The sequence below is a fragment of the Prionailurus viverrinus genome, chromosome E1, assembly GCF_022837055.1.
Source record: "Prionailurus viverrinus isolate Anna chromosome E1, UM_Priviv_1.0, whole genome shotgun sequence".
NCBI lineage: Eukaryota > Metazoa > Chordata > Mammalia > Carnivora > Felidae > Prionailurus > Prionailurus viverrinus.
The window spans coordinates 17,967,899-17,995,626 of NC_062574.1; the positions used below are offsets into that span (position 1 = coordinate 17,967,899).

The following is a 27,728-nucleotide window of genomic DNA, read 5'->3' on the forward strand; positions in this document are numbered from 1 at the left end:
TGGTCGGCCCGCGGCGGCGCAGAGCGGAGCCGGCGTGGGGAGGGGGGGCCCGGCAGGGCGGGGGCCAGAGCCAGGCCGGGCCGGGGCCGGAATGCCCCTGTTCTCCGCGCTGTTGGCCTTGCTGTTGGTTGCGCTCTGCGCCCTCTTCTTAGGCCGGTGAGGGGATCCCGGCTATAGCGGGCGGGGGCTGGGGAAGAAAAAGAGACTGAGGAGGGGGGGCGCGCTAGAAGGGCGCGCGGGAGGGGAAGGGGGCTGGGGGGGGACGGTGTGCAGGCGGCGGAGGGGGAGGGCCGCGGAGGGGTCGCGCGGCGAGGGGAGGGCTTGAGCGGGGGCGTAAGACCCGAGCTGGCGCCGAGGACCTGGGAGTAGGGGAGACTGAGGGAGCGGGCGAGGCCTGAGGAGATGCTGAGGCTCGAAGCTGAATAGGGTGTGTGTGTGTGTGTGTGTGTGTGTAGAGGGGCCCCTGCTTGGTGGTCTCTCTTTCTCCTTCCACACACCCCTGAGTGTACCCTTCACCGAGTGCAGAGGGCACCTGCAGCCTCGCCCTAGGAGCCGGAACAGGTCTGGCTGCCCAGGAGAGAACGGCATTTGAGCCGGCCGGGTGTGACCCCACCGCCTTCTCTCTGACACCTGTCTAGAGGGCGGAGACAGGGACTGTGTGGGGGAGTATTTGACGGCACATCTGACACAGCTGCCTGTACTTCGAATCCTATTGGGGCCTCTTCTTTCTTCATCTGGGGTTCCTAAGGGTTGGAAGGATTGCTTTCTTTGTCCCCAACTTAGGAGGTGGACTGTAGGTTGTCTGATTTCATCTGGGTGAAGGGGACACTACAGAATTAGGGTCTTGATCTTTGTGGCTGAGTGTAAGTGACAGAATGCTGTTTTGGGAGACTGGAGAGTTGCCCAGAAGATCCAGCTTTAGGACATGACCTTTTTGCAAGGCCTTCTAGGACCAGCAAGGAATGAGGAAAGCCCAAATTGGGAGAGGGTCCTGTGAACTCACAAGGATTTTTCTGCAGGTGGTTTGTGGTCCGGTTGGCCACCAAGTGGTGTCAGCGGAAGCTGCAGGCGGAGCTAAAGATCGGCTCCTTTTTTTGGATCCAGAATGTCAGCCTTAAGTTTCAACAGCACCAGCAAACAGTGGTGAGTCTTGGGCAACTCCCTGGGTATGTGTGTGGGTGGACCCAGCTGAATCTCAACTTTTTATTACTTTTTAAAAAAATTCTGGGTGACTTTCCTGGTTAGCCCAGCCTTGGCACCCCTTTGCCAAGATGATCTTAAGAGTTAGTTTGGAAACGCTGGGATCAATGCAAGTTGTTGAGTTAAAAATCCTTATAAGGCACAGAGTGTGCAGGGTACAATAAGAAAGATACAGAAGTAAGGACAGAACAAAGATAACAGGAAATAGAAGAGCTTACTGTTCTAATTTAAGAGGGGAAACAGCAACACATCCATGAAAGAGAAATACTAACCAAGTTGAGCCAATGTCATTGTGAGGAGCAGGATATAGTGCTCAGGAGAGAAGTTGGTGGAAATGGAGTGGAAAATATTTAGTGGAAGGGCTTCCTCCTCGTAGAACTTTTCCTGTCTGTCAAGCTGCTAATGGTTTACCTGGCAGCTAATGTACAAAGCTTTCTCCCACACTGTTTTAGGAAATTGATAGCCTGTGGATTTCCAGCAAACTCCTTAGCCATGATCTGCCGTGAGTACTCTACATCCTTACTCTTCCCTTGGGGAATCTTTTGGAATTGGAGTTTGCAGAATGACATTCTACAGAGGCCTCACAACCCAAGGAGGGGTTTTGCTGATGTCTCCCTCTCCCCCTCCCCTTTAGCCTGGAAGCTGTTATTTCGTGAGACAGATACTGATACCTACTATGAGACTGTTATCCATGATTTGAGCTGTGTTTCTAGGGAGGTTGAGAGAGTGAAGGTGAGCGGGGGAGGAGACTGCTAGGGAAGGGTGGACCTGATGATAGTGAGGTTTCTCTTCTGAACAGACGTTATGTGGCATTGTGCTTTGGAGAAGTGCGTATCAGAACGGATCTACAGAAGGTTTCTGGCCTGTTTGCCCCATTTTCTCAGAGCACTGGGGTGCATCAAAAGGAACTGTCCTTTAGTCCATCCTTACTGAAGATCTTCTGTCAGGTGAGATACTTCTCCCAGTTTCCTGGACTGTAGTAGGGATGGCTGGCTTTGTAGTCATGGGTGGATTTTTCCACTCTTTTGGGAACATCATATCAAGAGCTACCTCTTATTCTTTCTCTGTTAGGAGGGAAAGGTAGTGCCTTGATATTAATCATTATTCTTCTTTGCTTCTTCTAGCTGTTCTCCATTCATGTAGATTCTATAAACATCATGGTTCTCAAGGTGGCTACTTCTGAGTCCTTGTGGCATATTCAGATCAGAGAAAGCAGCTTTCTTTTGGACAGTGATGGGAAAAGGTAACCATTGGGTAGAAGAGGGTCAGGTAGTTCCATTCTTGTCTTAAAATTGTTTTAGGGTGGGTGAACTTTCTTATTAAGGTGTCAGATTTTCATCCTGTAGCATTTGAGGAGAGGTTGAGATTAGGCACTTCTCCTTGCCTTGTTCCTTTCAGCCAGCAAAGCTTGACTGAACTTAAATGGTGAGGAAAGGGGCCAAGTACTCTAATTTTTTTTTTTTTCCTTTCCCAGGCTGAAATGTGAGGTGAGCCTAAATCAGATCAACAGCAAAGTTCTAAAGAGTGGCCAGTTGGTGAGTATGTCATGGTCATTCAGATGCCTTGTTTCCTTCTGGGTGCAAGATACGAAGGAGCTTCTGTGTTCTTATGTGGATTCTCTCAAGGTGGTGTTCCAGACCATTGCATTTTGACCCCAAACTGCCTACTTCTTAACACTTCAGAGGCTTATCCTCCCTGTAGGAGGACACCTGCCTAGCGGAGCTCTCACTGGCCCTAAAGTTGTGTCTAGAGGTGGGCATCAGCAGTCGGCAACTGAAGGTGATCGCTGTGGATATGTGGACACTCCATGCTGAACTGCATGAGGGCCTTTTCCATAGTCAGCTGCTGCGCCAGAGCCCAAGCCTAGCACCCAAACCTGTTCCTTGTTCAGGTAAAGCCCCAGCCTAATGTTGGGCATTGGGTTACCCTATTTTATGTGGAAGACGTGGCCAAAGAGGACGGGGCATTTTGGGAGACCTGAGTGTGTTCAGGATTCGTTGCTCCTGTGTTATTCATTTATGTTTTCAGAGGTGACAGAGAACTTGGCTGAGCCAGCTCTGCCTGGCCTGTACCTCCTTCAGCAGCTGCCAGACCAGGTCAAAGTGAAGATGGAGATCACAAGTGTGGTGCTGTCCATGAACAGTCAAAAGAGGTGAGATCTCTCCTGGCACAGAAGTACGGAGAATGATAACTGGAGCTATATGCTGGGGTCTCTGTAACCAGCCTAGTAGCTGCACTGAGTTTGTCTGTGGGGAGAAAGGGAGTAAGAATGACATGTATTTTTTTTTCTTTTATTTTTTAATTTATTTTTTAATGTTTATTTTTGGGAGGGAGAGAGAGACAGAGTGTGAATGGGGGAGGAGCAGAGAGAGAGACCCAGAATCTGAAGCAGGCTCCAGGCTCCAAGCTGCCAGCACAGAGCCTGATGTGGGGCTCAAACTCAGGGACTGCGAGCTCATGACCTGAGCCAAAGTCAGACGCTTAACCGACCGAGCCACCCAGTCACCCCAGAATGGCACGTATTTCTGAGCCAGAGTCTGTCTCTCATCCAGGCACCTGAATTGGACACTGAAGCTGCTGCAGTTCCTGTACCACCGTGATGAGGATCAGCTGCCTCTTCGAAGCTTCACAGCAAACTCTGATATGGCACAGATGAACACTGAACTCGTACTGAAAGGTTCACGGGTGGGGATGTCGGTACTGAGAGTACCAGACACTCTTTCCCCTGTGCCCCATTTGGTCTTTTTAGTTTAATATCAGTGTAACTGGAGATGGAGAGGAGAGAACATACTGAGAGAAAATAGCCCCAATTCATGAGTTTGGGTGATAATCTGTTCATCTGCTTGCCTGCCTCTGACCCTCTCCTAGTTTTATGTTTTGTTTCCCCAGTGTTTTCCTCTGATCTGCTCTTTACCCTTACAGATGGGTTGTTGCTGTCCCAGAGCCGCCAGCGCATTGTCTGTCTCAACTCCCTCAAGGCCAGTGTGCAGGTGTGATGACTGTGATACCAAGAATCGTTCCTTTCTCTACTCTCTCCCTGTATCGTTGCATTGTGAGCTAATGAGATAAAACCCAAGCCCACAGTTCTGGTATTTATTTTCAGGTGACCACCATCGACCTCCTAGCCTCCCTGGTTTTGAATACTTGCATTATTCATTACCGGCACCAGGAATTCTCTCACTGGCTGCACATGCTAGCACTGGAGACCCAAGGGTCTAGTTCATCTGTTCTTACGCAAAGAAAAAAAAGGTCAGTGTAATCTTTTTCAGCCACCATCTTACCAGGTGGATTCTCAGATTCTTTTGGTCTAAAGTGGCATATTGTGTTAAACGTGTATTTGATTACTTCAGTAGCAATTCTGTTTTATAGATCTTCCCCATTATACTAGGTTCTTTGACGGTAGGATGAGGTCCTTTTTGTTTCTATGTCCTTATTGCTCAGCATAGTGCCTTATTATACAAAATAAACAATTGTTGAACTGAACTTAAATGATCCACAGTATCTTGTCTGTCTTAGATTTTAAGGTGGTCGGTCATGTCACCTTCCATGGCTTGGAAGAAATGCCCCTTGCTTGTATTAGGTTGAATCATACGATATGCTGATGTCTATATTTGACATTCGTATCTGACCTATGAAATGGCAGTCTCATGTGGTTCAACCTAGTAACTGTGGCATTCCTGCAGATTACTGTTGGGAGTAGCAGTAAACAGCAAACTGACAATTTCAGTCTTTTAATTTTCTGGTTGTTTTCCATTCTAAGAATCACAACCAAACTCACCCTTACTTTGGAGAGCTTCAGGTGTCTCCTCCATAATAGGAAGCTGGAATTCTTTTCTTACCAAACAGTGATGTCTGTCTCTTTGCAGAACCTTCCCCCAGATCCTGGCTCCCATTATCTTTAGCACTTCCATCTCCAATGTCAACGTTTCCATTCAGCTTGGTGATACACCACCCTTTGCCTTGGGATTCAATTCCATCTCTCTAGGTAAGGCTCTGGTATGGAAAAGGAATAAGAATCTGTCCATTAGTGAAGCTGGGCCCAATTGATGGCCAGAGTGGTTCCACAGAACTCCTCTCTCCCACCTTCTTTGTTCAGATTACCAGCACCTGAGGCCACAGAGTATCCATCAGCGCGGCGTCCTAACTGTGGACCACCTCTGCTGGCGGGTGGGCAGTGACTCTCACATTCAGCGGGCACCCCACCCACCCAATATGCATGTTTGGGGTGAGGCACTTGTCCTGGACTCCTTCACACTACAGGTAGGTGGGGACTTTGGTGAACAGGAGCCCCATATAGTTTCCTTGTCCTGCCCTTCTTTAGAGCTTGGAGCCCCTTTTTGCCAGAATATGATGCATCAGGGTATTATAGAACTGTGTGTCTGCATGCTCATAATGGGGCTCCCTCTGCTTCTTTTCTAGGGCAGCTATAACCAGCCTTTGGGCCTGTCTAGCACCCAGTCAGATACCCTGTTTCTTGATTGTACCATTCGAGGACTGCAGGTAGAAGCATCAGATACCTGTGCCCAGTGTCTCTCTCGCATTTTATCCTTGATGGACATACAGTCTGGGAAGTCCGCTGTCTCTAGAGAGTCTTCATTTGGGGAATCTGTGTCACTACTGTGGAAGGTGGACTTGAAGGTGGAGGACATGAACTTGTTCACCCTTTCTGCCCTGGTTGGTAAGTGGGACAGGAAGTCTGTACCGAAGTGGGTAGTTTCCCTGGTTCAGTCTGTGCCTTTTCATTTAATGAAGCTGACTATGTGAATTTTTCTATTCTATTTATTTATTTAATTTTATTTTTTTAATGTTTATTTTTGGGAGAGAGAGCAAGTGCATGTGCATGTATGAGCGGGGGAGGGGCAGAGAGAGAGGGAGGCACAGAATCTGAAGCAGGCTCTAGGCTCTGAACTGTCAGCACAGAACCCGACGTGGGGCTGGAGCTCACCAACTGCGAGATGGTGGCCTGAGCCGAAGTTGGATGCTTAACTGACTGAGCCACCCAGGTGCCCCATGATTATGTGAAAATTTTCTAAATTAAAGGCATGAGATACTGGAAGGTCTTACACAACTATTGGGTTTCTTGATGTTTGTTAAAGGTCTATAGGAGATATTAAATATTAAGCAAGATTTATTTAAGAAAGGGGGTGGGGGAGAGGGAAAAATGGGTGATGGGCATTGAGGAGGGCACTTGTTGGGATGAGCACTGGGTGCTGTATGTAAGCCAATTTGACAATAAATTGTATTAAAAAAATAAAAAGTCAAATCATTATTAAAAAAAAAAAGCCTTGAGGCACCTGGGTGGCTCAGTTGGTTAAATGTCCAACTTAGGCTCAGGCCATGATCTCACAATATGTGAGTTCAAGCCCTGCTTCGGGCTGTCTGCTGTCAGCACAGAGCCCTCTTCTGATCCTCTGTTCCACTCTCTCTCTCCCTCTCCCTCCCCTTCTCAAAAAGAAAATAAACATTAAAAAAAAAAGCCTTGATAGTTGATCAAGAAATTGATTTTTTTTATTTCCGTGTGTGTTTAGTTCTAGAGAGTAACTGGTACGTCTCCGGGCACTTTGTAGCAGTTAGGGAGCTTCTTTGGGTCTGCCAGATTTAGGTAGGTTAATTTAGGAAAGGAAAAGTTTCCCTGAAATATGAGGAATGATCTTAGGGCGGTATGGGTAACACAGAAAGCTAGAGTGGAGGGAATAAATAAGAAAGGAGAGTGAGGGCTGCGGTTGCCATTTGAGAGCTGCGAACCGATGCTGACATGGTTTCTGGATGTTAGGTGCTTCTGAGGTCCGACTGGACACACTGACTATCCTGGGAAGTGCTGAAACCTCCACTGTGGGTGTCCAGGGACTTGTGCTTGCGCTGGTGAAGTCCGTCACAGAGAAGATGCAGCCGTGCTGCAAGGCTCCTGACATCCCCACTCCCGTGCTCAGCCTCTCCATGCTGTCCATCACCTACCACAGCAGCATCCGCTCCCTGGAGGTAAGGCTTCTTTCGGGAGGTGGAGTCAGGTTGGCTTCTCCCTAGGCTTAGAGCATTTCCCAGTCTTTTCAGTCTGGTGTGAAACTCAAACTGTGAGAAATAGGACACTTTGTGTCATTCTTTTTGTCCTTGCTTGTTCTGTACATTTTTAACTCTTTATTGTGGGATGTAAAATATACACACAATTAGAACATATGAACTTGTACGTATCCATACCCAGCTTCAGTAATTGCCAGCTTAGGACCAATGTGTTTTAGCTACACTCTGCCATCCACCTCCCGCTCTGGGATTATTTTGAAGCGGACCTATACCAGACGTATAATTTCAACCGTAAACATTTCAGTGCATATCTCTGAAAAATAAGGAGCTTTTTTTTTAAAGATCATGATCTGGTGTTACTTTCCTGAAGCACCCAGCTCATTAAAAGGCTGGAAGGGAGGGGTGCCTTGCTGACTCACTTGCTGGAGCATACATCTCTTGATCTTGAGGTTTTAAGTTCGAGCCCCACGTTGGGTGTAGAGATTACTTAAAAATAAAATCTTTAAATATAAGTAAATAAAAATAAAAGGCTGGAATGGCTCTAAAGATGGAGGCACTGGCAAGTTTTAAGAGGCTTTCCAAGATTTTTCTCCTCAGACTATCGGGTGGACATGGAATCCTCTTAGGAGAGGTGTGGGATATCTTCCTAATTGTCAGGCTTCAGCTTCCCTTGGAAACTGAGGAGTTGCCTTTTTAGAGGCTGGAACTCAAAGGAATTTTTCTGTTCTGGAATTTAAATTTTCTCTGCTTCACTATTTAGAATTGATTTTGTTTTCCAAGCTGACAAGGACTCCCTTCTTTGAGGCATACTTTTGTGTAAATCAATCGCTGTATTGATTTGTGTGGTCAGTCTTTTTTATATTTAAGAATTAAGATGCAATCAATGCATAAAACATTTTCAAATTGATTGTTGCAGTGGTTATTATGCAGAGTGAGCCTGTTATAGAAAACTAACTCATAGAAATATAAAGCCAAATGATTAACTGTTTGCTGTACATAGCTGATATCCTATGGTAGATATTAAAGAATCAACACACATGATCTCTACTCTTGGACAATTTAGAATCCAGTTGAGAATTCAAAAGTGTGAGTGCTCTTACACATAAGATAAACAAGAACCGTTAGCTCAGCACATTCATGCTAAGGGGAACAAGGCAAGGGAGTAACTAATGAGGCTACTCAGGAAATACTTCCTAGTGGAGATGGTTCTTGACCCAGGTGTGCTTGTATAATATTCCCGGTCAGCTCTCCTCTTTTGGGATATTGTAACTGACAGATTCTTTTCTCTTGCTCCCTGAAGGTTCAGTGTGGTGCAGGGCTGACCTTACTTTGGAGCCCCCCAGATCACATGTACCTGTACCAGCACGTCCTGGCTACCCTGCATTGCCGAGACCTACTAAGAGCCACTCTGTTTCCCGAGACTGTTCCACTCCTTGCACTAGAGACTCCAGAGGCTGCGTCTGAGCCAGAAGGTCATCTCCCTGAGCCATCTCCTCCAAAGCGGCTCCTAAACCTCACACTAGAGGTGAGCACAGCTAAGCTGACAGCTTTTGTAGCTGAGGACAAGTTCATTACCCTGGCTGCAGAGAGTGTGTCGCTGAGCAGGCATGGGGGTTCACTGCAGGCTTACTGCCCAGAGCTGGCCGCCGGCTTTGATGGCAATAACATCTTCAACTTCAAGGAGGTGGAAGTACAGCTGCTACCTGAACTGGAGGAGATGATCCTCCACCGGAACCCCTTCCCTGTGCTGCAGACCCTCCGGAACCGTGTTTGGCTCCTGTCCCTGGGATCAGTCTCAGTGGAGTTTCCTTATCAGTACGATTTCTCTCGAACTCTGGATGAGGCTGTGGGAGTTCAGAAATGGCTGAAGGGGCTGCATCGAGGAACTCATGCTCAGGCTTCTCCAAGCCCTGCCCCACTCCCACCAGATCTACTCTTGAAGGTTCAGCACTTCTCATGGGTTTTCCTGGATGACATTTTTGAGGTGAAACTTCGTGATAATTATGAACTGATGAAGGATGAAAGTAAGGAGAGTGCCAAAAGGCTGCAGTTGCTGGATGCCAAGGTGGCTGCCCTTCGGAAGCAACATGGGGAGTTACTGCCAGCCCGCAAAATTGAGGAGCTCTATGCCTCTTTGGAACATAAAAACATTGAAATCTACATTCAGCGTTCCCGTCGTCTCTATGGCAACACACCTATGCGCCGGGCCCTGCTCACTTGGAGCCTGGCGGGGCTAGAGCTGGTAGCTCTGGCAGATGTCTCCTTCCATGGCCCTGAGCGTGTGGTAGAGCAAGTTCAAGAGCTTGATCCAGGCAGCCCTTTCCCTGCTGAGGGAGTAGATCTTGTCATTCAGTGGTGTCGTATGCTCAAGTGCAGTGTTAAGACATTTTTGGGTAAGTAGTACTTCCTTATTTGCAGAGTCTGGTTTTGCCCTCCCAGCTCCAGGAAGCTCTTTGAGTGGATGCAGAGGAGCTCAGTTATATTGGGAACTCTGGTGGTTGTGGGATGGGTGGAGTGGGATGGGTGGGCTCCTCTTCCCTTTCTTTGTTCCTGAATTTCACCCTGAAACTGCTTGGCTGACATAAAGGGACAGCTAACACAGTCGTCCTCAGGGTTGGTGTACCCCTTGGATCTCAGTGGTATTCCCCTCACCATCTGCTCAGTGTCTCCATGCCCTTTTTCAGCTTTTCTGTCAATTGCCAGCTCTTGTTCTCTCAGTTGACTTCGTTAAATAGCTGGGTAAAAGTAGTGGTGGGGGAGAAAAATGTTTGAGAATATTGAGACAGTCCTCTGAATAGCCATTGTATATCCTCCCTGTAATAACAGTTCGGATAAGAGATTATCCCCGATACCTGTTTGAGATCCGTGACTGGAGGCTGATGGGTCGACTTGTGGGCACCGAGCAGAGTGGTCAGCCTTGCTCCCGGCGGCGTCAGATCTTGCACTTGGGGCTTCCATGGGGTAATGTGGCGGTAGAGAGGAACATGCCCCCACTCAAGTTCTACCACGACTTCCGCTGTGAGTAGAGGAAGGCAGTTGGTTTGGCTGAGGGATGTTGTGGTGGCTAGGATGGGAGATGAACTGAGGCCCTTCTGGAGTGAAGAAAGAAGTTGTGTAACAAGCTGTACCCTTTGCCCCTCTGTCCCAGCGGAAATCTTCCAGTACACAGTGGTATGGGGCCCGTGCTGGGATCCAGCCTGGACCCTGATTAGCCAATCTGTGGACCTCTTGACCAAGCCTTCAGCTGACCCCAGCCCACCCTTGCCCTGGTGGGACAAGAGCCGTCTACTGTTTCATGGGGACTGGCACATGGACATAGAACAGGCAAATCTGCACCAGCTGGCTACTGAGGTGAGGGGTTCCAGAGGAGTTACTAGGATGGTATGGTTGGGGCCTGTGTAGCACATGGTAGGGAGAGAAAAAGGTACTGATTTGGGAGATTTGGAGGATACTTGTATCTAGATCTCACCAAGTTGTTGGGGATGGTTATAGGACCCATACAACACAACTGAAAATATGCACTGGGAGTGGAGCCACCTGTCTTTTCATTGGAAACCTGGTCAGTTTGTGTTCAAGGGTGACTTGGATGTCAACGTGAGAACAGCTTCTAAGTGAGTGGAGTAATGCCTCAACGGGGTGAGGGACTCAGGTTGGGGGGAGTGGGGAAGGGCCAGGGGCTTGCAAGTGACCAGGGCACTGAGGGCTGGGACTCTGTTGTGAGACAGGTATGATGACTGCTGCTTCCTTCACCTGCCTGACCTCTGCATGACACTGGACCTGCAGTGGCTGTGCCATGGGAACCCCCATGATCACCATGGTGTCACTCTGCGGGCTCCAGAGTTCCTGCCTGAGGTGCCCTTGGGCCAGCTCCATGACTCCTACCGGGCATTCCGCTCTGAGAACCTCAATCTCTCCATCAAGATGGATCTGACCCGGCACAGTGGGAGTGAGGCTTGGGTCTGGGGCAGCGGCAGGAAGGGTTGGGAGGATGGGCTTAAACACCGAGGACTTCAACTTGACCCTTGGGGGAGGGGATAAGGAAAGCAAGGGAGGATTTGGATTAGGACCTTTTCTGAGAGAGGGTTGGTGAAAACAAAGCTTAGATCTTTAAAAGGAATGGGTGTTGGGGATAGTGTGAGGTTGAATGCTGTTTGGATTTTTAAACCTCTAAAAGCTGAAGCTAGCTTTATCTCTGTGTTTTAACCACAGGTAGGAAATGTCTATCCTTTCTTTTGCAGCGATATCCCAGCCCCGGATTCTGCTATATAGTAGTACCCTGCGCTGGATGCAAAACTTCTGGGCAACTTGGACTAGTGTCACAAGGCCTATCTGTAGGGGAAAGCTCTTTAATAACCTGAAACCTAGCAAAAAGAAACTCGGCCAGCACTACAAGCAGCTTTCCTATACTGCACTCTTTCCCCAGCTACAGGTCAGGCTCTGACAGCCCTGGTGACATCTTCACATCTTTCCCCTTCCCCCGTTTTCGTGTTTTTTCTCATCTTAATCATCTGATGCCATTCTTTGTTCAGTGTTATGCTCTCTTATTGCCAGGTGCATTATTGGGCCTCATTTGCCCAGCAACGGGGCATCCAGATTGAGTGCAGTCAGGGCCATGTCTTCACTAGGGGAACTCAGCGGCTTATACCTCAAGGTAAGGTCAAAGACTGCCTTCATTTTTCCTATCCTCTTTGCCCTTCACATTGCTCTTCCCTCTATGTGTCCCACACTGTTCTTCTGTACTGGTCTGCATGGGCTCTGTATGCCTCCTTTTCTCAGCGGGCACAGTGATGCGGCGTCTCATCTCTGACTGGAGTGTGACCCAGATGGTTAGTGACCTAAGTCAGGTGACTGTTCACCTGATGGCTTCACCCACTGAAGAAAATGCTGATCACTGCCTTGATCCCTTGGTAACAAAGACCCACCTACTGAGCCTGTCCTCTCTCACGTACCAACGGCACAGCAATCGCACGGCTGAGGAGGTACCGCCTGACACAGTCTCTTTGCTACCTTATTTTTATCAGTAGGTGTTTTAGTCTGCTGTTACAGGGCTGCTATAACAAAACACCAAAGAATGTGTGGCTTGAACAACAGAAATTTATTCCTGAAAGTTCTAGAGGCTGGAAAGTCTAAGATCAGGGGCCAACATAGTCAGATTCTGGTGAGGGCTCTCCTCCTGGCTTGTAGACAGTTGCCTTCGCTGGGTCCTCACATGGCAGGAAAAGAGAGGGAGAGAACACACTCTCTGGTGTCTCTTATAAGGGCACTAATCCCATCACAAGGGCCTCACTCTTGTGACTTCATGTAAACTTAATTACCTCGTAAAAGTCACATCTCCAAATATTATCACATTGGGGATTATGGTCTCAACATATGAATTATGGAGAGGGACACAATTCAGTCCATAGCAGTAGGTTTTAAGCAAAGTCCCGGGTAACGTTTCTAACTGTATTCCAAGTATATATATCATTACTGTCTGATGAACTCACTGTTATCATTTGTATCAGCGTACCTCTTTTTGAATATTCCTTCTCTCCCTCTCCTAAAGATAGTCTCTTGCCTTTCAAGAAACAGTAAAACTTTTTTCCTAGCACCTTCTTTGGTATTTTTTGTTGTTGTTTTTTCTTAATTAAGGAAAGATTTTTTATGTTGAAATTTTCTTTTCTTTTTTCTTTTTTTTTTTTTTTTTAATTTTTTTTTTTCAACGTTTATTTATTTTTGGTACAGAGAGAGACAGAGCATGAACGGGGGAGGGGCAGAGAGAGAGGGAGACACAGAATCGGAAACAGGCTCCAGGCTCTGAGCCATCAGCCCAGAGCCTGACGCGGGGCTCGAACTCACGGACCGCGAGATCGTGACCTGGCTGAAGTGGGACGCTTAACCGACTGCGCCACCCAGGCGCCCCTGTTTTTTTTTTTTTTTTTTTTTTTAATTTTTTTTTTTTTTCAACGTTTATTTATTTTTCGGACAGAGAGAGACAGAGCATGAATGGGGGAGGGGCAGAGAGAGAGGGAGACACAGAATCGGAAACAGGCTCCAGGCTCCGAGCCATCAGCCCAGAGCCCGACGCGGGGCTCAAACTCACGGACCGCGAGATCGCGACCTGGCTGAAGTCGGGCGCTTAACCGACTGTGCCACCCAGGCGCCCCTGTTTTTTTTTTTTAAAGTAGGCTTCACACCCAAGGTGGGGCTTGAACTCATGACCCGGAGATCAAGAGTCGTATACACTACCGAGTGAGCTAGCCAGGCACGCCCCATGTGTTGAAATTTTCTAAATCATTTAAAATACAGCAGATGTAGTCAGAATGCAATCTAACGCACAAACTAAGACCACTTAGTTTTTCTTTCTCCAGGGTCTTCTTTTCTCCCCCAGAACAGATTTCTTGTTCAACAAGCTTGTTTTCTTGCCTCTGCCTTTGTGGTCCAGGAGAAATAGTGGGAATTTCCATGCTACCTTGTGATTCTTTTCCTGTTTCTTAGGAGCTCTCTACTCGAGTTGGGGATCCTGCCTTTCATACACACCAGCTGCACTTGGTAGATTTACGGGCTTCCTGGACAACCACCAATCGGGACATTGCCTTTGGTTTATATGATGGCTATAAAAAGGCAGCTGTACTCAAACGTAATCTCTCTACGGAGGCCCTGAAGGGGTTAAAGATTGATCCCCAGATGCCAGCTAAAAAGCCAAAGCAGAGTGTTCTGACCAGTGCCCCAGCCCCACCTCCTGTCAGCACTCCCAGCTTTAGTGGACAGCCTGATAAGGGGTCCTCAGGAGGTAAGCTGGGGGAAATAAGACTTCATAGAGTTAGGTGTAGGATATGTGCATAGGATTGAACAAGAACTGGGAGGACTAAATCATGGCTGGTTCCATCTAGATATAGAGATGAAAACTATTCTTTTTCCATATTAGGTCACCTCTGACTTACATAGCCGTGATATAGGGGCATTTAAAGGGTGTCATCCTGTGGGAAGGAGGAGAGGATCATGAAGGAGTGATGGGGCCAGAACGGGATGAGTAAGGGAGAAAAATGATTAAAGAATTGTTATGTGGTTTGATGAATTAATTTGTTCAGTTAACAAATATTGAGTACTTAACAGGCATAAAGCAGTGAGAGATATAAAACGAATGACATTCTACTTGCCTCAACAACTTTATCATCTCTGGATGAGCTTAGTTCATTCATTCACTCCCAATCACTCATTCATTCATAGATTCATTTTAGCTTATTGTGGGTTTATAATGTACCAGACATAACCCTAGACATTAGGGATATAAAAATGAGGAGAAGCTCAGAAACTAATAGACAGACATGTAAATTATTATTTCATTATGAAAATGCTTTTTAAGAATGTTTAAGAAGAAAGTATTTAAATCAGCATAGGGAAATCTAGAAAAGCTTCCCAGAAAAGATCATTGAGATGGGCCTTAAAAAATAAATAAGAGTTCGGCAGGCAGGAAAAGAGGAGAGGGCATTTTAAGGAGAGGGAATAAGTATAGAGGAATGCAAGTTTGTGGTAAATTTAAGAACAAGGTGGAAAGTGATATCAAAAGAGAAATCAAAAGAGAAAAAAGTATATGGGAGTTCTTGACTGGAATGAAGGAGGGAGTGCAATCAGGGAAAGGTTTATCGAGGAAAGTAGCATTTGAGCTGGACCTTGAAGGCTGAGTATGGTTTGAACCTGTGGAAATGGGGAGGAAAGGCATTCAAGGCATCCTGAATAGGAGTAGATTTGGTAAGGCTCCGTATGTTCAAAGGAGAGCGAACAATCTGTTTCAATTGGCATAGAGAGTAACTAAGGCGAGGAGCGAGGGAAGATCCTGGAAAGGAAAGCTGCACATAGACCATCACAGGTAGACCATCACAGGTCTTTTATACAAGGCTAAGGAGTTTTTGGTCCTTATTCAGTAGACAGTGGTGAACTACTGAAAGTTTTTGAATGGGGATGTGTCATCATGAGACTTTACTTTTAGGAAGATAAATCTAGCAGTGCTGTGGAGGAGGACTGGAGAGGAAGAAACTGGAGGTGGAGACACAGATAAGGAAACTATTATGGTGTCCCAACAACATGTAATGAGGGCCTGAACTTGGTAGAGGCAGTGGGAATGGAGATGAGGGGATGGGTAGAAATGTTATTGTACTAAGAAATTTGACAACTGGTTGGAAGAAAGAGTTAAGATAGAAAGCAATAATGACTGAGGCTTTGAGCCTGGGACTAGCATGATGGTAACAGTAATATCAGAGATAGGAGAGCCAGAGGATACTAAATACTAAACAAGTTCGGGGAGGAACAGGGTTTTTGAGTTCAGATTTGGACATGCTGAGTTTGTGGTGCAAGTAGTAGTACATCTAGGTAATGTCTAACCAACAGCTGGAAATGAGGATCTAAAAGCTTAGTACTAGAGGTGAAGACTTTGGGAGTTTCAGCATAGAGCTAAAAGTTAATCCCAAGTAGATAATAATAGTTGGTTACTGTGTGGCAGGCACTCTGCAAAATACTTTTATATGTTATTGCATTAAATTCTCTCAACAACCTTATGAGATAGTTATTATTATTTTACAGACAAGGGGACTGAGACACAGGTTAAAGCAAGCTGCTGAAAGTCACAATCGAGTAACTGGCAGAGATAGGATCTTAAATACAGGCAGACAAGTCTGATTCTGGATGCTGCTAACCATAACACTCTGTTAGAAAAACTCATTAGAAGAAAGAGGAAGAGAAGGGAACCCGAGGAGATACTTATTTCTAAGACATGGGAGAAGAGGATTTAGAGGCATAATCGTAGGAAGCAGTAGAGCTATGAGAACACAGTGGCACTAATGGCAAAGGAGTGATTTCATATGGAAAGGAGTGGTCCACAAACAACATTTAAAATAATATAAAATGAAAAATATAAGGAACAAAATGAGAAGATAGATCCTAGAGTGATCAGAGGTTGATATACCTAAGAGAAAAAAATGCTGCTATTATATAGCACTCTTGGGAATCTGTTATTTTTGTTAAAATTGAGGAAATGAAATGACAACCCTTATTTTGCCCTCAGAGATCAAGGAGGGGAGTGTGTGGGCTGGAGTTGCAGGTTGGAGAGAGTATTTTCTAGAGAAATTGAAGGAAGATCCGTTTGGCCCTAGATGTATTGCCCATATTCCTTTGAGATTGTGACTTTCTTCCACTTCCTGTTTCTCTGCCAGGTGCCTACATGTTGCAGAAGCTGATTGAAGAGACAGACAGGTTTGTAGTGTTCACAGAAGAGGAATCAGGTGTGAGTGATCAGCTGTGTGGCATCGCTGCCTGCCAGACGGATGATATATATAACCGAAACTGCCTTATTGAGCTGGTTAATTGCCAGGTAACTTCTCTTTACCAGAGCACCCCAGCATTGGGCTAGATCCTAATCATATGTGTTCACCTTCTCCCAGCGCCAAATAAGAATGGGCAGATAGAGCTCCAAACAATTATTCCTTCCACCAGGTATCCAGGATAATCCTTCCATTTCTAAAACCATAGTGTAAGCCAGAATTAGATCCAGCTGCATTCATTGATACAGTCCTTTCACTGACCTTCTCATCTTCCCTGGTGGCCCTTGTGCTATGATTCTGCTCCTGTCTATGGCATAGATGGTTCTTCGTGGAGCGGAGACAGAAGGCTGTGTCATTGTGTCAGCTGCCAAAGCTCAGCTGCTGCAGTGCCAACACCATCCAGCCTGGTATGGTGACACATTGAAGCAAAAGACATCCTGGACTTGCCTACTGGATGGCATGCAGTACTTTGCCACCACTGAAAGCAGCCCCACTGAGCAGGATGGCCGACAGCTCTGGTTAGAGGTTAGTCAAATACAGGAATTGCAGGCAGTCTCTGATTTGTGGTCTGTGAGCACATAGTGCTTTTTTCTTTTTTTTTTTTAATCTCTTGCTGTTCTTTTTTATTGTGAGGGAAATTCTTGTTTCCCAGCACTAGAATAAAATGGGTTGGAACTTTTTTACGTTTGAGAAGATTGCTGACCTCTACTAATAAATCACACTAATCAGCAGGCAGCCAAGAGAACAGGCAGTAAACCTGAGAACTTTAGATAAATTCTTTATCTGCCCTTTCTCTGATTTCTCTTAAGATGTTTGATTAGTTTCAGCAAAGCAGTAAGGTTGAATACAAAGACTGCTTGTCTAGGACTCGGGTTATGTGAGTTCTAATGCCACCTTTGCTGTTATAGTAGCCGTGAGCCTTTGGGCGAGTCACCTTTATTTACTTTGTTTAAGTTTATCTATTTATTTTGAGAGAGAGAGATGAGAGCAGGGGAGGGGCATAGAGAGAGGGAGAGAGAATCCCAAGCAGGCTCTGCATTGTCAGCGCTGAGCCCGATGTGGGGCTCAAACTCACAGCTCTGAGACCATGATCTGAGCTGAAATCCAGAGTCAGAGGCTTAAACTGACTGAGCCACCCCAGAGCCCCAAGTCACCTTTATTTGTAAAATTGAGTTAATACTTCCCCCTCACAAGATTGTTGAAAGGATCAAGGGTGAGAAACTGCTTTGAAAAATACAAAGCTTCATTTAGATGGAAAATAATTACACCATTTTTAAAAAGTTATGTCAGAGGAGGTCTAAGTGTGTCAAGATAGCATTTTGTTAGATGGTGGAATTATGAGCAGTTGGCAGGGACTAGGCTATAGATTTTCTTTTCAGTGTAGTAAAACTGAATTTGCTCTCTAATTTCTAGGATATTCTCCCAGAATAATAGGAGATCTAATAGTTATAAGATGTACCTAATACTCAGCATTGTTACTACTTAACCGGTGTGAAGTGTCCACATTGTGCTGGGCATGGTACACCCCAATGAGTTACTGGATCCAGCTACATCTTTAAGGACCAATAGGATAACTTCATTTACCATTCTCCTCAGTGGGGAAAAAGCTAATCCCTTTTCTGTCCTCCCTGCCTGGTGCTTCTTACTCCAACAACCTTAGGGCTCAATCTAAACAACCTCAGGTGTAATTACACACAAGGTAATCATTTAATCAGATGTCAAGCCAAGTAAGGGTCAAGTTATTGGTACTATGAGAGGTCATGCTGATATATTACATCTGTGATTCAGGCAAGCAGTGCTCTTTACCACTAATCTCAGGAGGTAGGCATAGAAGGTATACTCAGGCAGAGGTGGGCAGGATGAGCTATGCAAGATCTCTAGCATTTTCCGGGCCTCTGCTTCTTTTAGGCATGCCCTCTTTTACATGTGAACCCTTTTTTTCCTCAGGCTGTGATATTAGCATTAGAGTAGAATATCCTAGGCGTTTTTTTGTTTCTTTAATTGAAGTATAGTTGACATATTAGTTTCAGGTGTACAACATAGTGACTTGACAATTACAAACATTATAAAATGCTCACCAGGGTAGTTACCATCTGTCACCATATAAAATTATTACAGTATTATTGACTATTTCCTGTACTGTACTTTTCATCTCTGAGTTATTTTATATCTGGAAGTATGTACCTTTTAATCCCCTTGATTTATTTCACCTATTCCTCCCACCCTCATCCCCTCTGGCAACCACCAGTTCTTTATGGGTTTATTTCTGTTTTTGTTGTTTGTTTTTTAGATTCCCCACATAAGCGAAATCGTATAGGATTTATCTTTGTCTGTCTGATTTTACTTGGGATAATACCCTTAGATCCATCTGTATTGCCAAAAATGGCAAGATTTTATTCCTTTTTATGGCTAGTAGTATCCCATTGTGTATATATAAAATACGTCTTTATCCATTCATCTGTTGAAGGACATTTAGGTTGCTTCTGTATTTTGGCTATTATAAATACACATAATAAGCATTAAATATAGGGCTTTTCGAATTAATGATTTCATTTTCTTCAAATAAATACCCAGAAGTGGAATTATTAGATCGTATGGTACTTCTGTTTTTAGTTTTTTGAGGAATCTCAGTATTGTTTGCCAGAATGGCTGCACCAATTTACATTCCTGCTAACGTTGCACAGTTTCCCTTTTCTCATCGTCCTTGCCAACATGTGTTATTTCATTTTGATACTAGCCATTTTAGTGTGAAGTGGCTTTGATTTGTATTTCCCTGATGATTAATGAATTTGAGCATCTTTCCATGTGTCTGTTAGCCCATCTGTATGTCTTCTTTTGGAAAAATGTCTACTCGGGTCCTCTGCCCATTTTTAATTGGATTAATGTGTTTTTTTTGGTTTTTTTTGGTGTTGAGTTGTAGGAGTTCCTTATGTATCATTTGCAAATATCTTCTCCCTTTCAGTAGGTTGTCTTTTCGTTTTGCTTATGATTTCCTTCACTGAGTTTGGTGGGAGTACTTTGATCTTGCCTTTCCCATATGAAATTTTTTGTGACTTGGCAGATCTGCTTATGGTCTTCATATCACTCATTCTACTACTCACTTTGACTTCAGCTTGGCGGAGAGACTCAAAAGAATTCATTCCCTTTACCCCATGGGCAACAGTGTCAGAGTGGTTGTCTGAAAACAGAAAACAGCAAAACCACAATTGCATGAATATCAAAGTGGGTGGGAAAGTCACTGGTTTTGATGAAATGTTTTGTGCTTGACAGGATTGACTTTTTCCTCAAAAAAATTTTTTTATTGTGGTAAGATATAAAATTTACCATTTTAACCATTTTTTAAGTTTATTTATTTATTTTGAGACAGAGTGTGAGCAGAGGAGGGGCAGAGAGAGAGAAGGAAAGAGGGAATCCCAAGCAGGCTCTATGCTGAGAGGAGAGTTCGATGTAGGGCTTGATCTCACAACTGAGATCGTGACCTGAGCTGAAATCAAGAGTTGGATGCCACCCCTGGTTTTAACAATTTTTAAGTGTAAAGTTAAGTTTGTATTAAATACATTCATAATGTTGTTCAACCATCACCACCATCCATTTCCCTAACTCTTCATCTTATAAAACTGAAATTATACCCATTAAACAATAACCTCCCTTCCCCTTTCCAGTCCTCAGCAACCACCATTCTACTTTCTGTCTCTATGATTTTGGCTGTTCTTAAGTACCTTGTATAAGTGGAATCATACAGCATTTGTCTTTTTGTGACTGGTTTATTTCACTTCCTATAATCTCTTCAAGGTTTGTTTGTGTTGTAGCATCTTCCTTTTTAGGATTGGATTCTGTTGTATGTACAACAAATTGCTTATCCATTAGTCTATCAGTGGATACTTGGGTTGCTTCCATATTTTAGCTATTGTGAATAATACCATGTGAACATGGGGGTACAAATCTCTTCAAGACCTTGCTTTCAGTTCTTCTCAGTATATATCCAGAAGTGGAACTGCTAGGCCACATAGCAAAAATTCTATTTTTAATTTTTTGAGGAATTGCCATACTGTTTCCATAGTACCATTGTACCATTTGACATACCCCAACAGTGCACAAGCGTTCCAATTTCTGCACATCCTTGGCAACACTTTTTTTTTTTTTTGATTGTAGCCATCCTAATGGGTGTGAGGTGGGATAGGATTTTTTTTTAATGTTTATTTATTTATTTTGAGAGCACAAGTGGGGAAGGAGCAGAGAGAGAGAAGGAGACAGAATCCCAAGCAGAGCCTGATGTGAGGCTTGATCCCAAGAACTGTGAGATCATGACCTGAGCTGGTATCAAGAGTCACTTAACTGACTGAGCCACCCAGGTGCCCCCAGATAGGATATGATTTTAACCTAGCTTGCTTTTCTGGTCTCAGGCCTGCAGGCATGTAACTCATCTGGGTTTGGAGAATTTAGGTGGTGGGCCAGGAGGGAGTCATGTATGTCTTCTACCCTGGGAGATCCTTCAAGCTGTTCCAGGCAGTGGAAATTTAGATAGTATTACTTGCATCATAATCATCTGTGTCCCAGTTGGCTAGGAGTTAAAGGTGCCTGTATCTCTGTCTTCAGGTAAAGAATATTGAGGAGCACCGGCAGCGTAGTCTGGACTCTGTGCAGGAGCTGATGGAGAGCGGACAGGCAGTGGGAGGCATGGTTACCACCACCACAGGTCAGCTCTCCCTTATTCCCCATCATGTTGTTAGGTGTGCATTTTCTTACATACTCTTAAAATTAACATATGCTGGAATAGGACCATTTTGTTTTAGGCTAGGGGGAAAGCAAGTGTCTGGAGTTCCCTAAACATCACATATGGCTGGGAGGTTCTCACAGTACCTCCATTGAAAATGTCTTTCTCTTATCTCTTTCCCACCTCTTCCCAGATTGGAACCAGCCAGCTGAGGCACAACAAGCCCAGCAAGTCCAACGGATCATTTCACGCTGTAGCTGCCGAATGTACTATATTAGTTACAGCCATGACATTGATCCTGAGCTGGCAACTCAGATTAAGCCACCTGAGGTTCATGAGAACCAGGAAAAGGAAGATCTCCTAAAGAAACAGGAAGGTATTCAGGGCTTGAAAGGCTTTTAGAAGGGAACTAGAGAATTTTTGAAAGTAGCTATTTCCTTAGTGGTTTTGAGTTAGTAGTGTTACTAGAAGTCCCACTGTGCCCTGGGCATTAACACTTTCACTTTGCTCCACATTGTGTAAGTTCTACTATAAGAGAATAAACTGGACTGTTGGAGGGAACTGGGATGAATGGATATTGTTTAATTCTAAAATAAGAAAACCTATTTCTACCCATGAGCATCTCTCACTAATACCAAATATGGGTTAGAAGATGGGGTCGATATTTAGAGAGAAACTTGAGTTTTTTACCTAGCTGCTATCATTTACCTAGGAGCTGTGGATACCTTCACCCTTATTCATCATGAGCTGGAAATCTCCACCAACCCGGCTCAGTATGCCATGATCTTAGACATCGTCAACAACCTGCTGCTCCACGTAGAACCTAAGCGGAAGGTGAGCATGGGCCCTAATAGAATGCCAGTTAACCTCACAGGAACTGACAGACCTTGTGCTTTATTTGGGGTCCAGTAAGAAAAGCCATGCTTCAAACTGAAAAAGGACCTTGTGGTGAGTACATCCTGTGTTAGTCAATAGCAGCAGTTGAAATTGTCTAGAAAAGGTCTGAGTGTTTCTTGAGACTGCAGAGCTTGTTTATGTGTGGTTTTTCTTGGTCAGTTCTCCGCTGAGTCACTTTAATACCTCTAAAAACAGTAACTGGTCCCCACTATCACCTCTATCCCTACCCTGTGGCACTGGCTTATTGTGAAATCTTTATGTCTTCTGCATTGGCCTACACTTTATGCTTGCTACTAATGGTAACAGATACAAGTAAGCTTTCCAGAAGAGGTCCCTGTTTCTTGTTCCTTTCTGTATTTCACCTTACTACAAGACATGTCTATTAAGAAGCCTTGCTCATTTCCTTTTCCATTCCTTCAGGAGCATAGTGAGAAGAAGCAGCGAGTCAGGTTCCAGCTTGAGATCTCTAGCAATCCTGAGGAACAGCGCAGCAGCATATTACACTTGCAGGAGGCTGTGCGGCAGCATGTGGCCCAAATACGGCAGCTGGAAAAGCAGATGTATTCTATCATGAAGGTAGTCACCAGGGCAGTTTGAGGAGAGGGTGTTCTCCTAGGACAAAGGAGATCTCCTCTCAGTTTCTCCTGCCTTGGCTCCCTAGTCTTTGCAGGATGACAGCAAGAATGAGAACTTGCTTGACCTGAACCAAAAGCTTCAGTTGCAGCTAAACCAGGAGAAGGCCAACCTACAGCTGGAAAGTGAAGAGCTGAATATCCTCATCAGGTGCCATAGCATCCTTTCCCTGCCCTTTTCTAGTGCCCCAGCTGGAATTGATTTCTCTTCCTTGCTTTAGATCTATTGTGCATTATCAAAGGCTGATGTAGATTTGGGCACTTCCCGAATGAGCGTTGCTGGTCTTGGCCAAGGGATTGAGAACAGGAGAGCCCCTGCTTTGGCTCCTCATTAGAGTACCTCCTGGGAAAGGAGAAAATCAGCTCAGAAAGATAGCTTTTGTGGCCCTGGTGCTATGCAGGTGAACTGAAAATAAAATATCTTGGAAGTTGGTCAGTAAGGAGCACAATTGCAGATACAATTGTAGGGGTTTATTAGTGGGCAGAGATTACTTTATTAAGAAGCACCTGGAGGGCACTTGGGTGGCTTAGTCGGTTGAGTGTCCAACTTTTGACTTTGCCTCAGGTAATAATCTCACAGTTCCTGAGTCTGAGCCCCACGTTGGGCTCTGAACTGACAGCGGGGAGCCTGCTTGGGATTCTGTCTCTCCCTCTCTCTCTCTCAAAATATACCAAAAAAACCCAAAATAAAACCTTGGGAAAAAAAAAAGCAGCACCTTTATAGCTCCGTCAGTAGAGCATGTGACTCTTGATCTCAGGATCATGAGTTCAAGCCCTATGCTGGGTGTGGAACTTACTTTTTTTTTTTTTAACATGGTTAGCATGTGGCATAGCGCATATATATATATATATACGTGTGTGTGTGTATACACATATATACATATATGTGTATATATATTTTTATAATTTATTGTCAAATTGGCTAACATACAGTGTGTGAAGTGTGCTCTTGGTTTTTGGGGTAGATTCCCATGGTTCACCACTTACATACAACACCCAGTGCTCATCCCAACAAGTGCCCTTCTCAATGCCCATCACCCATTTTTCCCTCTTCCCCCCCGCCATCCACCCTCAGTTTGTTCTCTGTATTTAAGAGTCTCTTATGATTTGCTTCCCTCCCTCTCTGTAACTGTTTTTTTCCCTTTCCCTTCCCCCATGGTCTTCTGTTAAGTTTCTCAAGATGGGTGTGGAACTTAAGAAAAAACAACAACAACAACAACTGTGGAATTGAAAAATTTGAAAGATGGGATTTATTCTCCCATGGCCCAGGGTGTGAGGAGCATGAATCCAGTGAAAAAAATAGGGAATAGCTGTCCCAAAATAGGTCCATCTCTGGGTTTACCTCCTGCATCATTCTAGAGCATTCTACCCCACCCCCAACCCAAATGCTGTTACCCTTATTGGCTTTGGCCCTCCTGTCCATTTATAGGTGTTTTAAGGATTTCCAATTGCAGCAAGCCAATAAGATGGAGTTACGAAAACAACAAGAAGATGTGAGTGTGGTTCGTCGCACTGAGTTCTACTTTGCTCAGGCACGATGGCGTCTGACAGAGGAAGATGGACAGCTAGGAATTGCTGAACTAGAGCTGCAGCGGTTCCTCTACAGCAAGGTATCGGGTATATACAGTCACATAAAGGCAGCTGTATTGAGAGACATTGACCTATCACAGGAGTCTTAACTCGGAGAAACAAAGAGGCTAAAATTATTATATGATTACTAATGCTGGTATTAATGGTTATTAATGATGATACATGAGCAGAGTTCCCTTTAGACATAGTTGTTTGTAATATTAAATAATACAGATATAGATGAGCTTGATCAAATGCTTCTTTCATTGAATAAGATTATCTCTAGAAATATGGCCCAGAAAGAAGTAATCTTCCAATACCAGCTTGGAATAGAATTAATTCTATACTGACATTCAGCTTTCCTGCAATAAATGGAGGAGAAGACATGATTCATTATTCCACACTCCTTCCCCCTGGGAGTTTGGAAATGAGTGAGACCATTTTTGACTATCACAGTAATTGGGAAGGATTACTGGCACTTAGTGCTCTTGTTAGTAGTGTCCATGAGAAACACTGGATTAAAGGGTGAATTGACTGTATGGAGATGAAAGGGATACCAAAGGTTGGGATTAAACATATGGAGAACCTGAAAACAGGATATGTAGCAATTCTCTAGCAAGCTCCTGAGAAAGACTTATAATAGTGTGTGGGGTGGGGTTGGGGGGGAATCTGTCTTTATAGGTGAATAAGTCTGATGACACAGCAGAACATCTTCTGGAATTGGGCTGGTTCACTATGAACAACCTCCTCCCCAATGCTGTCTATAAGGCAAGTCTTATTTCCCCATTCCTGCCCCATTCTCATGCTTCCTAACACAGGGCATTTGTAATGGCCCTTCCCCATAAACCCACTAAGGGAAATACTGTGGTGATCTGAGAGGTGAAAGCTTGTCTAGCTTAGCAAGCCTGTTGCTTTTCCTCTTAGTCTGCAGGGATTTGTGGGTAGATTTATCACTCTTTATCTTACAGGTAGTCCTACGGCCCCAGAGCTCCTGCCAATCTGGGCGACAGCTAGCCCTCCGCCTTTTCAGCAAAGTCCGGCCCCCTGTTGGGGGTATTTCTGTTAAGGAACACTTTGAGGTTAGTAAACAGTCCTTTGGGGACCCAGGAACAAAGGGCACTCAAAAGCTATCTGTGTGTCAATGTTACATTAGGGGTAGGTAAACTGAGGGATGATGTCTGAGCTTAATTGCTTCTTCAGCCTTTTTCCTCTTTAGGTAAATGTGGTGCCTCTCACCATCCAGCTGACACACCAGTTCTTCCATAGAATAATGGGCTTTTTCTTTCCTGGCCGAAGCGTAGAAGATGATGAGGTTGGTGATGAAGAAGATAAGTCCAAACTGGTGACTACTGGTGAGAACTTTTATGGTGGAGATCCGGAAGACTGGGGTAGCAGCCTCAGAGATAGCTGAAGCTTCAGAAAGAGGACAACAGCTGGTGGGCTTGCTTTTTCATAGGAATACCAGTGGTTAAGCCTCGGCAGCTGATTGCAACAGATGATGCAGCACCACTGGGCCCTGGGAAGGGTGTTGCACAAGGCTTAAATCGGAGTTCTGGTGTCAGAAGATCATTTCGGAAAGTACCTGAGGTACCAGACATGCCCCTAATGACAGAAAGATAGAAGAATCCTAGGGTTCTGTTTGGGTCAGCTGAAGATTTGTTCTGTTTCCTGAGTCTTTTCCAGGGATGAAAGGAGATGGAGATGTTTGGGGTTCTAAGTTTCTTCTGATGGTTTCAAGAACTCATATTCGTTTCCTGCCTTTCCTAGCACCCTGTGGATGATATTGACAAGATGAAAGAGCGAGCTGCCATGAACAACTCCTTCATCTACATAAAGATTCCACAGGTTCCTCTCTGTGTCAGCTACAAGGTCTGCTCCTCCCTAGTACTTTCTAGAACAGGGTGGGAAGGGAACCAGATAAGATCAGAGATTAAAATTAGGCACGACAGTCTAAATTGTGAAGATGGTCTTTGGGTAATAATCTGCTGTTCCCTCTGCTGCCTTCAGGAGTCAGTACTGTTACAGGATGAGGTAAAGGGAAATCAGTATCTTTAGATTGCCGCTGCAGGAAAGTGCTAGACTTGGGACTCAAGTATTAGATTGGACTGTGTGTTCACTTCAGCAGCACATATATTAAAAAAGTATTAGCTTTGGACTAAAAATGGCAGCTGATCTTTTCGCTCTTCTTTTCTCTCCCCTCTCCCTCCTTCTCTTGCAGGGTGAGAAGAATAGTGTGGATTGGGGTGACCTTAACCTTGTGCTGCCCTGTCTGGAGTACCACAACAACACATGGACATGGCTAGACTTTGCCATGGCTGTCAAGAGGGACAGCCGCAAAGCCCTGGTTGCCCAGGTATCCTGCCAGAGTTCATGGCTGTTTGGTTAGCAGGGGCTGACAAACAGGTCCTGTGCTCAGGAGCATTTCATTGTAGGACATATGTAGGACAAGTAGCCTTGGCAACGGGCAGGTGAATGAAGTGAGCAACTTCTATCCCTGCCCTCTCCATGACTTTGGTCAGATGTTTAAATGTTTACACTTATATATGTTAACTGCTGTTGAGTTTTAGGGAACTGAGGGCTGACGCAACTTCAGGTTTAGAATAGGTTCTAATTAGACTGTAAGCTTCTTGAAAGCAGAGATCATTTTATAATTTGAATTGCCACATTGTGCCTTCATGTAAGCTTAACAAATCTTTTTTGACTTGGTTCACAGTGATTTATTCTGCCTGTTCCACTAATACTTACCTTCCCTTTTACTCCTCTCTAACCTACCAGGTAATCAAAGAGAAGCTAAGGCTGAAGCCTGCAACAGGGTCTGAGGTCCGGGGAAAGCTAGAAACTAAATCAGATCTCAACATGCAACAGCAGGAAGAGGAGGAGAAAGCCCGACTCCTCATCGGTTTAAGTGTGGGCAACAAGAACCCTGGCAAGAAGTCCATCTTTGGCAGGCGCAAGTGATCCAGCATGCAAGAGTGGCTGCAGTACAGGATCTGACTTTGGCTCAGGCCCCAGGGACTTGTGGGGTGGGAGGCGCTTCCCCTCATCCATCAGGATTTGTGGTGGTCAGGAGCTCACAGGGTACTGTGGAGAGAGGCACTGCTCTTTTAGCAGCTGGCCTGTTCCCTGCAGAACACGGTGGATAATAATGCTGAGTTCTACCTCACACTGATCAGCAGGGCCAGAGAGGCATCAAGAGAGCAAGACCCAGGGATTGGGCCCAGGATCAGGATCTGGTTCCCTTGGGGCCAACTGAAAGGGTGGGAGGGACAGTTCTGATCAAGTGTGATAATTTTTTATAGACCTATATATAAATATATACATATATATTTCTAAGTGTAACTGCTCTCCCTCTGTGCCAGAAAGTTGAGGGGAGGATCCGCTCTCTCCCTCATTCCACTGCCT

At 45.0% G+C, this 27,728-nt stretch overlaps 1 protein-coding gene across 2 annotated transcripts; it reads left to right on the top strand.

The window, feature by feature from the left end:
* Positions 1–27,665, top strand: BLTP2 (bridge-like lipid transfer protein family member 2). Of its 2 annotated transcripts, XM_047832302.1 has the most exons (39): positions 4–156; positions 1,020–1,143; positions 1,653–1,702; positions 2,000–2,147; positions 2,325–2,443; positions 2,675–2,735; positions 2,902–3,091; positions 3,229–3,352; positions 3,753–3,877; positions 4,123–4,190; positions 4,304–4,449; positions 5,067–5,185; positions 5,297–5,460; positions 5,620–5,878; positions 6,974–7,179; positions 8,519–9,611; positions 10,045–10,236; positions 10,367–10,569; positions 10,711–10,829; positions 10,944–11,164; positions 11,457–11,647; positions 11,770–11,869; positions 11,995–12,197; positions 13,696–13,990; positions 16,407–16,564; positions 16,833–17,039; positions 21,111–21,210; positions 21,422–21,604; positions 21,941–22,062; positions 22,546–22,701; positions 22,787–22,908; positions 24,187–24,367; positions 25,008–25,094; positions 25,295–25,405; positions 25,543–25,678; positions 25,783–25,913; positions 26,094–26,195; positions 26,545–26,679; positions 27,102–27,665. In XM_047832302.1, exons 1-39 carry the CDS (start codon positions 92–94, stop codon positions 27,282–27,284), a joined length of 6,699 nt encoding a protein of 2,232 aa, XP_047688258.1. In that variant the 5' UTR covers positions 4–91; the 3' UTR covers positions 27,285–27,665. The 2 variants fall into 2 exon arrangements, 1 of the variants encoding a protein (XP_047688258.1); XR_007146776.1 differs by lacking the exons at positions 26,094–26,195; positions 26,545–26,679; positions 27,102–27,665 and having other exon boundaries at positions 1–156; positions 25,527–25,678.
* Positions 27,666–27,728: the final 63 nt, after the last annotated feature.